Below are 13076 nucleotides of genomic sequence, written 5' to 3'. Positions count from 1 at the left end.
TGAGATTCATCACTCAATATGTTATGCAAAGGAACCTTTTTAGAGAAACAGGTTATTTTTATAGTAGGCGGAGTATCTGATTTTTACCTTGCCTCATCAGCATTAACTGATGTTCATGTCTAGCTGCTTCCATTTCTGCCTCTAGTTTCTCTTTGGCTTCTCTAATATTCCTGTCAACCTGTTCTCGCTGCTGCTTTTCCATCTCATCAAGAGCCTTCCATCGGGAAGCATACTCAAATTCAAATGTTCCAGGTTGAGCAAAACGTGGAGGCTGCTCTCTTTCCCTAATAAAAATGTACACAGTTAAAATGTACAGAAATATGTATTTATAACCAGCTACAGTAGCAAAATATATTCCTAATCAAACATTCTGGTTTAATTTCTAATTTTAAATCAAGTAGCCAATTTCTGTAATTATAAAATATTAGCTCATTTTCAGAACTCAGTCCCAAAACTTTATGGTAGGACTCTGCAGTAAGATGACTCTGCATGACCAGAAAAATAGTCTAAAGGGGGCTTGATTTGAATTTATTCCTTTTTAAGGAAGACTTGTTTTGCATTATATTGAAAATTTCTGATGCTTTAGCAGAAGACTATGCAACTAAACTAATAATTATTAGGCTGCTAAGAAAGTGACTTATAAACATGATTTTAACACCAATGTTTGAAAAAGTGTCAAGGCTTGCTGTATTAAAATATTACTCAAAGACTTAAAAACTAAAGCCCATCAAAATTTCCTTTTCGAGTGCTTGTGCTATTGTAATAATTCATTAAAGAGCAATGAACCAAAATATTTATCTCATACATTATTTTAAAAATAAATAGTTCTATTTTTGCTTGTCATCTGAGTAAGCAATTTGGCTCCAGCAATCAGGATTTCTTGGGGACAGTCTCAAATTTCAACACTAAAAGTTCTAAATTAAAAGAACTTTGGTTTCTCCTGACACTCAAGACTCTCAGTTTACTTTATTGCACCGATCACTGCGGTATTTGAAGCCCTGATCCTGCAGGGACTTATACACAGAGTCAATGGGACTGCTCAGAGTAAAAATAAACATGGGCACAAATCTTTTCAGGATCAGGGACCGAGTGCCTATTATCGGAGTTTGCACTTCGTAATCAGGAAAGCCTAACATCTAATCTCAGAAAGTTTAACAAATTATATGTATATTTAAAAACAAAACAAAAAAATCTGCTTATTATACAAACAGCACTCTCCCATCCTCACTCCACACATCAAGATATAATTTAATAAACTTTTGTTCACCAAGCTAAACTAATAATGTTTAATGAAATCTGAATCTAAATCCAACTTACTTATGATACTGCTGTGTTTTTTGCATTAATTTCTCTGGTAGCCCATCTTCATCATCAAATTGTTCCATAGGTTCTACAACAACAGGTCGAGGTGTTCTGAAAGAAATATTGAAGGTTGTGTATGTTAATATTTTTGTTCATTAATTAAACCAAGGAAATCTACATTGAAACAACTTACATTTTGTAATATTGTTGGAAAGCATTCTAAAAAATGACTTCTTAGGGTCTGTTAGGTACAACTCCTTTATGTTTAATGAAATTTTTAAAAAAAGCATTGTCCGAAGGAATACAATAAATTTGTCTTACACATAAGCCAACTATTTTATCTAGAAAACACTACTGCCCTTCTCCTGATGGAAAAATAAATTGAGCAATTTAAAGAATGTATAAAAAACTAAAAATAACTGTTTACAGGCGACTTTAAACTCTTTAGTGCAGGAACCATGTTTTTATTATGCATTTGTACAAATGTAGCAAAATGGGTCTGGGTCCACGAGAGGGGCTCCTAGAAGCTATCACAATATAAATAAACAATAGCAGCTTTGTTCAAATTTACAAGAAATACAGAGATGCTTTTGAAAGTTACCTGTACAATTAAAAACAGAATTGATAAGTACAGTGGAGTCGCATCATACGCACATTTAACTTAAGCGAATTCAACTATACGCGCGCAATGAGCATATGCCCCGGAGTGAGAGTGAGATGGGAGACGTGAATCTGCTGTTCCCTCAGTTGGTCTCAGTTCCTGCGTGCATCTCATAGTGTGAGCATTTCGCCGCGTTGAGTGTGATTCTAATGTTTAAAGACACGTATTTTGCATACAACATGGCCCCTAAACGCAAGCCAACTACTTCATCTGGTGCTCAAAGAAACAGTGATCTGTTCCAACGCTGGAGGAAAAACTGGCTGTGTTAGACTTATTGAGAGATGGTATGTTAGTCTCCAACGTGGCGCGTAAATATGGCCGCAATGAATCTAGCATCCATGCCATCAAGATTCAAGAGAGAAATTCGTCAAGCCGTGGCATCAAGTGCTCCAGTAACTGCTACGGTGACGAGCCAGGTGCGAGATAAGACAAGACTGAAAAGGCATTAAACTTATGGCTGGAAGACATGAACCATAAACATGTGCCTATTGATGGCAACACGTTGCGAGAAAAGGCTTTTAGCTTCTACTATTCAACCTCCCGCCGGAGAGGGACAGCCTCCTGATGAGAAGGAATTCAAAGCCAGCCAAGGTTGGCTTAACAGTTTTAGGAACCGCTTCAACCTCAAAAACGTGCAGACTACTGGTGAAGCTACCTCTTCATCAGCAGATGCAGCAAAAGCCTACCCCAAACAATTAAAGAAAATCATAGAAGAAAAGGGCTATCTTCTGGAACAAGTTTTTAATGCTGACGAGACTGGGCTCTTATGGAAAAAAATGCCCAACAGTACTTACGTTTCGAAATCAGAAAGACAAGCCCCTGGCTTCAAAGCAGCTAAAGACCGTGTGTGACTGTGTTGTTTTGTAGCAATGCAGCTGGGCATTTAATAAAGCCGAGCTTGCTCTACAGGGCTGCAAATCCCCGTGCCCTAAAAGGCAAGAACAAAAATCTCCTGCCTGTGTTCTGGCAAACAAATAAAAAGGCTTGGGTATTATTTCTGGATTGGTTCCACAAGTGTTTCATTCCGGAGGTCAAGTGGTACCTTGAAGAGAAAGGACTTGACTTTAAAGTGCTGCTGATCGTAGACCATGCTCCTGGCCACCAACGCACTCCGGTTTGCGCATAATGACGTTAAAGTTGTCTTTCTCCCCCCAATACCACCTCCATCCTCTGGACCAAGGCGTGATTCGCTGTTTCAAGGCCACGTACACGAGGCTTACATTCTCACGGATACGTAACGCTATGGATGCTGATCCCAATCTTAATGTGATGGAGTGTTGGAAGTCCTTCAACATTGCCGATTGCATCACTTATATTAAACAGGCAATGGATGCAATCAAGCCTGAAACAGTCAATGCATGTTGGTGAAACCTATGGAAAGAATGTGTGAATGATTTTAAAGGGTCTCCCGACCATTGACAAAAAAGTGAAACGCATTGTTCAGGTGGCCAGGTAAGTGGGTGGTGCTGGCTTCATCAACATCCTCCAGGAAGAAATTGAAGAATTAATTGAGAACCAGAGAGAAACATTTCAGAGTAGCAGCCGTGTTAGTCTGTATCCGCAAAAAGAACAGGAGTACTTGTGGCACCTTAGAGACTAACAAATTTATTAGAGCATAAGCTTTCGTGGGCTACTGCCCACTTCTTCGGATGCATATAGAGTGGAACATATATTGAGGAGATATATACACACATACAGAGAGCATGAACAGGTGGGAGTTGTCTTACCAACTCTAAGAGGCCAATTAAGTAAGAGAAAAAATTTTTTTGAAGTGATAATCAAGCTAGCCCAGTACAGACAGTTTGATAAGAAGTGTGAGAATACTTACAAGGGGAGATAGATTCAATGTTTGTAATGGCTCAGCCATTCCCAGTCCTTATTCAATCCCGAGTTGATTGTATCTAGTTTGCAAAAACCAGTGGGAGAACACTTTAACCTGTCTGGCCATTCAATGACAGACCTGCGGGTGGCTATCTTACAACAGAAAAACTTCAAAAACAGACTCCAACGAGAGACCGCTGAGCTGGAATTGATATGCAAACTAGATACAATCAACTCAGGATTGAATAAGGACTGGGAATGGCTGAGCCATTACAAACATTGAATCTATCTCCCCTTGTAAGTATTCTCACACTTCTTATCAAACTGTCTGTACTGGGCTAGCTTGATTATCACTTCAAAAAAAAAAAAATTCTCTTACTTAATTGGCCTCTCAGAGTTGGTAAGACAACTCCCACCTGTTCATGCTCTCTGTATGTGTGTGTATATATCTCCTCAATATATGTTCCACTCTATATGCATCCGAAGAAGTGGGCAGTAGCCCACGAAAGCTTATGCTCTAACAAATTTGTTAGTCTCTAAGGCGCCACAAGTACTCCTGTTTTTTTAGAGAGAAACATTGACAAACAAAGACTTAGAGGAACTGATAAAATCGCCTACAGAAGACAAAGATGACGACGATGAATAGGAAGAGCCAGCAAGTTGGAATCTTCAGAAATTTGCTGAAGTGTTCCAAGCAGCGAAACACTTGAATGATTTAATTTCTGAATACGATCCCTCCATGGAACGAAGCCTCAAAATCACACGAAGTATCACAGATGATTTGAGACAGTATCAAGAAATGTTTGAGCAGCTCAAGATACAACAGCAACAGTTGCCGATCACCAGGTTTTTCAAGAAAAAACAACCAGCAACAGATGAGCCTGGCCCATTGTCTCCTGGATTGACATCAAGCCCTGACACCCCCCCCCCCCCCATAGTGTCATTGTCGTAGTAGACTAGCAAGAATATCCAGGATGAATGGTGAGTGGTTAGGTTTACTGTTTTCCTTTTTTAGTCTTTCATTCTCCATCTCTCTCTCATGTAATTAAAAATACAGTACTGTAAAATTATATACTGTGCACATTATACATATTACTGTACAGGGTTATATACTGTACATAAAACCATGTATACTGTACTTTATGGGCAATTTAAGGGATTTTCAAGGGCAATTTTGACTATGTGATTTTTGCCTTACGTGCTGACTTTAGAACCCACGTAAGATGCGACTCCACTGTAGACATCAGAGTTCCCATTACAATTAGAAAATAAATTCAGCATAACTGACTTTTTAAATGTCCTGTTCCGTAAAGTGCCATATTCTTAGAAATCAACATCTTCCCTTCATGAGCTATACCTCAATAGCATGCACACCAGAGTATCAAACACAAACAAGCAACGCATTATAGAGACTTTCTTTTGTGGGAAAGCCAATTCCATTCAGGGCCGCCCGGGCGGGCGGGGGGGGGGGGGGGGGGGGGGGCAAGTGGGGCAATTTGCCCCAGGCACCGCAGGGGCCCCCACGAGAATATAGTATTGCAACTTTATTTTTATGGAAGGGGCCCCCGAAATTGCTTTGCCCCAGGCCCCCTGAATCCTCTGGGCAGCCCTGATTCTATTACTTTCCCAACATCATCAGTTCTATACTTTTTAATATTGTTATTTTACATACAGTAGAGAGGCTTCAAATAATGAAAAAAACTTACAGGACTGCACAATACTATTCAAAGTGATATGATGGTATAGCCATTACAACATGGCATACGCTCATGTTCAACTTATGAAGAGAATCAAATGTTAATGGAAGTAAGAACTCATTTAATTAAAAAAGAAATTAAACCATGAGTACCTGATTCTGTCACCCTTACTCAAACTGAGTAGTACCTTGCTTCATGAGCAGGCCTATTGATTTCAATGGAAATAGTCGCAGAGCAAGATATCAACACTAGGGTGGCAGAATCTGGCCCTCAATGGTCTGAAAAGCTCCCTCGATCCCTGATTATTAAGGGCATTCAACATATAACACAAGAGTTTTTCAATACAATTGCATAAACCAATCAGGATGGGTACAAAATGTGAAAAATCTCATCCCATTATGTAGATCTTCACAAAGAACCCCAAAAGCTACATAGTGTAACAAATTGTTTCCTTGTATGATAGTTTTCTGGAATACTAAAACTGGTAATGTAAAGTTCTGGTGGCCACACTATTCTTTCCATGGCGCTTCTTCTTTCCCTATCCTACATCTTTGTAGCACAGCAGTTTGCACAAAAGTATATTTACAAAACAGTTGCATAATGATTCCATTATCAGTTACATCCTGTAATGAGTGCCATATGTAATGTGCCTGCAACACAATGTAGCAGCCACAACGGACCTACTAAATATGCCTGTAATTTAGCCCATTAGGGAATATTTCGGATTTTTAATTCAGGCCAAAATCATGTGTTTTTATTCACTCAGACACTATGACACTCACCCAAATGAGAAAAGTTACAGATAATCACACAATACATTTTTCCTAAGCAGTTGCAATTTCAACCATACTCAGCAAAGCAGCATGAAACTGCTGCTAGCAAATGCATGTAGGTGAGCAGTCACAACAACACTGATAGTCCTCTGCCATTATGGCAAAGTGTGAAAAGGCGGAATTACAAAAGTATGAAGGAAGAGTTTAAAAAAAGGTGATAAGGTGCTATCAATAACAGCAAGACCTGAAAAATTTACCTGCCCACAGTTAGTAGGAAGCAACACAGCTGCAAACATAACCTTCAAAATATGAACAGATGAAGGGTCATGTTCCTCCTAAGTCTGCAAATAGAAAACTTCAATGCTTCTGCTTATGGTTTTGCCAAGATACCGCAAAGTAAAAACCAACTAGAGTCTTGTCAGTTTTCACTACTGTTACTGGAAACTTCATGGTCAAGAGTGAAACCAAAAAGAATCCAATTACCTTTGGAAAATTCTGAATAGCTATGGAGAAAATAAAAGTTACTGGCAAATAATTAAAGAATCTACAAAGAAAATAATACCACCTACCCATGAAAATACTGTATTTACATATAATCAAATAAATCTTATGGCTGTAGATATAATTCATAACTAGCTTGTTTTCACAGAAAAATTCTTGAGCAAAGTAAGATGTTTGGTATGAATACTCAAAACGACTTTCCAACTGACATCTATTTCACAACAAATCTGGTCCCAGTTCTGAGAAAACAATAAAAGGTATGGCCAGGCTTGTGGTTGCAGTTTTCTATACATTATAAAAACGCTCACCCACGAATCTGACCAGGAAAAAAAAAACGTTAACTTACGTTGTTAGTAAGAATGCCCCATCACTGCATCTCTCTAGAGCCTTCCTTGCCGGAGGTTTTGCTGCAAACTCTACAAAACCTTTTCCTGTAGCTCTGCCACGGTCATCTACAACAACAACAGCCCTCTCCACTGGACCAAATTGAGAAAAAGCTTGTTCCAGAAGCTCATTGGAAACCACAGGTGAAAGATTCTTGACTGTTAAGGCAGCTCCATGTGTAGCAAATCGAATACGAAGTGGTCTACTCTTCAAAATAGTACCATCAAGTTCTGTCTTTGCTATTTCAGCCAGTGTTCTAGATTCCTTTCCAAGAGGGAAAAAAAAAAAAACATTTTATATGCATCCATTCTATACTTTCCTCAAGGATACTGAGTCAATTTATTACTTTTCAGCTATTTTACCATTACTTAAAACATTTTTTTAAAATTATGAGCATATTAAAATTAGGGGACGATTGGTCAACATTCAGAGTACCCTCTTCCTAAAGCAAGAATATTTCAGATTCCATTTGTTCAATGATTTCAGCAATCTGCATTTGTTTTTCCATACAATTCGTTCTAATAATATGTCATAAGAACATAAGAATGGCCGTACTGGGTCAGACTAAAGGTCCATATAGCCCAGTATCCTGTCTACTGACAGTGGCCAATGCCAGGTGCCCCAGAGGGAGTGAACCCAACAGGCAATGATCAAGTGATCTCTCTCCTGCCATCCATCTCCACCCTCTGACAAACAGAGGCTAGGGACACCATTCCTTACCCATCCTGGCTAATAGCCATCAACGGACCCAACCTCCATGACTCCATCCAATTCTCTTTTAAACGCTGTTATAGTCCTAGCCTTCACAACTTCCTCAGGCAAGGAGTTCCACAAATTGACTGTGCACTGCGTGAAGAAGAACTTCCTTTTATTTCTTTTAAACCTGCTGCCCGTTAATTTCATTTGGTGGCCACTAGTCCTTGTATTATGGGAGGGAGTAAATAACTTTTCCTTATCTACTTTCTCCACATCACTCATGACTTTATATACCTCTATCATATCCCCCCTTAGTCTCCTCTTTTCCAAACTGAAAAGTCCTAGCCTCTTTAATCTCTCCTCATATGGTACCCGTTCCAAATCCCTAATCATTTTAGTTGTCCTTTTCTGAACCTTTTCTAGTGCCAGTATATCTTTTTTGAGATGAGGAGACCACATCTGTACGCAATATTCAAGATGGGGGCGTACCATGGATTTATACAAAGGCAATAAGATACTTTCCATCTTATTTTCTATCCCCTTTTTAATGATTCCTAACATCCTGTTAGCTTTTTTGACTGCCGCTGCACATTGCGGGGACGTCTTCAGAGAACTATCCACGATGACTCCAAGATCTTTTTCCTGATTCATTGTAGCTAAATTAGCCCCCATCATATTGTATATATAGTTGGGGCTATTTTTTCCAGTGTGCATTACTTTACATTCATCCACATTAAATTTCATTTGCCATTTTGTTGCCCAATCACTTAGTTTTGTGAGATCTTTTTGAAGTTCTTCACAGTCTGCTTTGGTCTTAACTATCTTGAGCAGTTTAGTATCATCTGCAAACTTTGCCACCTCACTTTTTACCCCTTTCTCCAGATCATTTATGAATAAATTGAATAGGACTGGTCCTCGGACTGACCCTTCGGGGACACCACTTGTTATCCCTCTCCATTCTGAGAATTTACCATTTATTCCCACCCATTGTTTCCTGTCTTTTAACCAGTTCTCAATCCATGAAAGAACCCTTCCCTCTTATCCCATAACAACTTAATTTACCTAAGAGCCTTTGGTGAGGGACCTTGTCGAAGGCTTTCTGGAAATTAACTATCCCCCTTGTCCACATGTTTGTTGACCCCTTCAAAGAACTCTAATAGATTAGTAAGACACGATTTCCCTTTACAGAAACCATGTTGACTTTTGCCCAACAATTTATGTTCTTCTATGTGTCTGACAATTTTATTCTTTACTATTGTTTCAACTAATTTGCCCGGTACTAACGTGAGACTTACCGGTCTGCAATTGCTGGGATCACCTCTACAGTCTTTTTTAAATACACCTCTACCCCGATATAACGCTGTCCTTGGGAGCCAAAAAAGCTTACTGCGTTATAGGTGAAACCGCGTTATATCGAACTTGCTTTGATCTGCCGAAGCGAGCAGCCCCACCCCCCTGAGCGCTGCTTTACCGCGTTATAGCCGAATTTGTGTTATATTGGGTCGAGTTATATTGGGGTAGAGGTGTATTGGCGTTACATTAACTATCTTCCAGTCATTGGGTACAGAAGCCAATTTAAAAGACAAGTTACAAACCATAGTTAATAGTTCTGCAACTTTACATTTGAGTTCTTTCAGAACTCTTGGGTGAATGCCATCTGGTCCCGATGACTTAAAATAAAACATCAGGGTTGGAAGGGGCCTCAGGAGGTCATCTAGTTCAATGCCCTGCTCAAAGCAGGACCAATCCCCAGACAGCTTTTTACCCCAGTTCCCTAAGTGGCCCCCTCAAGGATTGAACTCACAACCCTGGGTTTAGCAGGACAATGCTCAAACCACTTGTTACTGTTAAGTTTATGAATTAATTCCAAAATCTCCTCTAGTGACACCTCAATCTGTGACAATTCTGCCGATGTCGTACTTTAAATTCATGAGTTTTGCTTGCATGTGTTAGAGGATGATCCCCCTAACACATTCCTACTGCAGAAAAGTATGCAACTCTTTATATGACAGCCAAAGAGAGTTCAGAACTTTCACACAACTTTTTTTCCATAGGGATATATATATTATTTTTATTTCTGCATCTGTGGTGGGGTGGGGGGGGGGGGAGTTTCCCTCATTCACTCTGACAGAATTTTTTAAATTTATAGGGATTTTTTTTTGTTACCATTCTTTTTATCCACTATCACTTTTGATTGAACTGATAGCTGAAATAAAGTAAAATACAAGCTACATTCTAGAAGCAAAGAGTTTTGTTTTCTCTAGGGATTTTCATTATGCCTGTTGTGTTTATTACTCTTCACTTGTTTTTGTGTCTTTTGCATCTATCTAACCCAAGTGTCAGTCTTCCCTGATGTTGCCCTCCCATTCTTATCCTGAAGTTTTTCCTTTAACTTCTTTCACCTATACCCCAAGTTATTGTACTACAGGAATCATTCCTCAAACCAAGGAAAGTGGGATACAGCTTTCTCCACAACCTCTGCAAAATTGTTCAGTTGGCCAAAAAGGCTGCAAAAAAGAGTGACATGAGATGCTCCATTTCTTAATCCTCTCAGCTACTACTAGCAAAGGGGCTGTATTCTTTCCCCGTTATATAGTCAAGAAAAAAAGCCTACGTATAGCAACATTTTAAAAATCAATGGCAAAGTTACAATTTAAAACAAATCTAAAATACTGTAAATTATGGAAACTGACAATTTAAATACCCCAAAAAATCTTAACTCTGCCTTTCTATGCCCACCACCCTGTGCATTCTCTATTTACAGCCGATTTGGCTATGAAAAGCATCTCAGCATAGCAAGCAGACTAACATGTTAAAACCTATGGCCAATAACCTAGTTTTGACTGCCTCAATTTTTTCATAAGATACCAGAAACCAAATCCTCAGAAATGATGAGCACATATCACCCAAAAACCAGGCAGGCCCCTTTAAGGTTTCTTAAAGTGGAGACCATTAAGTGGGGCATGCAAAAACACTGGTACACCTCTACCCGGATATAACACTGTCCTTGGGAGCCAAAAAAAAATCTTACCGCGTTACAGGTGAAACCGCATTATATCAAACTTGCTTTGATCTGCTTGAGTGCGCAGCCCTCCCCCCCCCGCAAGTGCAGCTTTACTGCGTTATATCTGAATTCATGCTATATCGGGCCGCGTTATATCAGGATAGACGTGTACTCTCAACTTTTGAAAATATAGGCCCTTTTCAAAAGGATCTCAAGGAAACAGCAATTGTATCTAACAACAATATATTTCACTAAAATGCAAATGGTATAACTCCGTATACCTCAGTATACCTCTGAAATTGATGTTCATGCTTTCATGAATGAAAGCCTACAGCAAATAATCCTACCGGGCTCAGACTGTGCATATTGGCTTTCAAAGAACTAAAGTACAAAAGGAGGGGAGAAGTATCCAGAGTCTCCCCCTTAAAGTATAATAAAACGTTAATTTCATGCTACACCATAAACAGGAAAAATCCAATTAGTCACACAAAGAAACTACTGGAAATAATGCAGTACGAGGATGGGCCAACCATCTCAACCCAACTAAACATGCTTTCTTACTCAAAGAAGCATTTTCCATTTTCTACTACTGAAAATTAAAAGGTCAGTATCAGGTTATCTGTGTAGAACATGGGTAGGCAACCTATGGCACGCATGTCGAAGGTGGCACAAGAGCCGATTTTCAGTGGCACTCACACTGTCCGGGTCCTGGCCACCGGTCCAGGGGGGCTCTGCATTTTTAATTTCATTTTAAATGAAGATTCTTAAACATTTTAAAAACCTTATTTACTTTACACACAACAATAGTTTAGTTATATATTATAGACTTATAGAAAGAGACCTTCTAAAAACGTTAAAAGGTATTACTGGCACGCGAAACCTGAAATTAGAGTGAATAAATGAAGACTCAGTACACCACTTCTGAAAGGTTGCCAACCCCTGGTGTAGAAGAAGTGGGACTGGTGGGTGGACATGAAGGCAGCTGGACATGCAGGTGGACAGGCAGCAGTGTGCACTATTGGGGCTAGAAAAGGGGTGATAAGGCAGGTGGCAATCAGTGTATGGAAGCGGGACCATGACAAGGTATGGAAGAAAGAACTGTACCAGGCGGAGGAGCAGGAGAAGAGAAGCAATAAGGCTGGTGGCAGTGACACTAGCACTGATCATACTGACAAGGGAAAGGAGAGGAGGCTGCGGAGAAACATCTGTCCCACTCCGCCCCCAACAGGCACACAGAGGCGGGGGGGACGGACGGACACGACACAAGCACTGTCCCTCTCCCCCACACACACATCGTGTCAGGGGGGTGTAGTTTAGGCGACTGTAGGGGCGAGGTCCGTCCCAGTCTCCCCCACACACAATGCCTGTGCGGGATGCAAACACCGAGACGAGACCTGTCCCACTGACCCCCACACGGTGCCTGTACCGGAGCGGGGAGGCCTGTCCGACTCCCTCGCAGACACGTACGGGGAAAGAGGTCCTTACCAGGCGGATGAAGCCGAAGCCGCGGTCGCGGTTGATGAAGACCTCGCTGGGCTCCCCGTAGCGCTCGAAGAGGCGCTTGAAGTCCTCCTCGGTGATGTCGGTGGGCAGGTTCCCCACGAAGAGACGGCAGCGCTGCGTGTAGCTCTTTTCGCCGGGCTTGAGGAAGCTCTTGATGTCGATGGTGAACCCGACCTCCTGCTCCTCGTCGCCAGCCTCTTTGACCTGCGCCAGCGCCATGGCCCCTACCTCGTTGTCCGCCTCCAGGCCCCGCAGCCCCTTCAGGCCGCCGCCCCCCACCATGCCGAGCGGGGCCGCCGAGGAGCTGTTTTCGATCCGCACTTGTTTCAAGTTCCGGCTGTTCGCTGCCATGCTTCGTCTTCCCTCTGTCTCTCTCGCGCTCTCAGGGGGTCACGGAGCCGCACTGAGCCGCCGCAGCTACCGACCGGACCACCAGCGAGCGAATTCAAAATGGCGGCGGCGCCAACCCCAACGAGTTAACGTCTCTAAGGAAAGCCCCTCCCTCCAGCTGCCCAGCCGTTGCGCCTGCGCAGTGACTCCCACCGGCGGGAGGAAGGGAGCGCGTGGAAGCTGGGACTAGTCGGGGACTGTGTGGGCTGGAGCGCGCGCCGTTCCGTACTCCAATGGGGTGGGGGCAGATTTGCTTGTGTCCCGGAGTGCCCCGTTCGCTGTGCTGGGACGTTCATCCCATGGCGCTTTTCAGAAGAGCAGGGGGTTGCCCTTTTAAATCCTAC

General features: G+C 41.5%; 1 protein-coding gene across 2 annotated transcripts in view; it reads right to left on the bottom strand.

The window, feature by feature from the left end:
- Nucleotides 1-12862, bottom strand: part of PSPC1 (paraspeckle component 1) — a 95446-nt gene extending 82584 nt beyond the window's left edge. Inside the window, exons 1-4 of one of the 2 annotated variants that reach the window (XR_008443512.1) lie at nucleotides 12325-12862; nucleotides 7102-7403; nucleotides 1318-1413; nucleotides 88-284 (exon numbers count right to left, since the gene is read on the bottom strand). Coding sequence is in view for 1 of the 2 variants with exons in the window: in XM_054015501.1 (XP_053871476.1) it covers nucleotides 88-284; nucleotides 1318-1413; nucleotides 7102-7403; nucleotides 12325-12693 (964 nt within the window). In the remaining variant the exon portion in view is untranslated. The remainder of the gene's footprint in view (nucleotides 1-87; nucleotides 285-1317; nucleotides 1414-7101; nucleotides 7404-12324) is intronic. The other variant, XM_054015501.1, reaches the window with a different exon arrangement.
- Between the last annotated feature and the right edge of the window lie 214 nt (nucleotides 12863-13076).

This window comes from Malaclemys terrapin, chromosome 1 (assembly GCF_027887155.1).
Source record: "Malaclemys terrapin pileata isolate rMalTer1 chromosome 1, rMalTer1.hap1, whole genome shotgun sequence".
Classification (NCBI taxonomy): Eukaryota; Metazoa; Chordata; order Testudines; family Emydidae; genus Malaclemys; species Malaclemys terrapin.
This window is presented reverse-complemented; position numbering and strand designations above follow the sequence as displayed.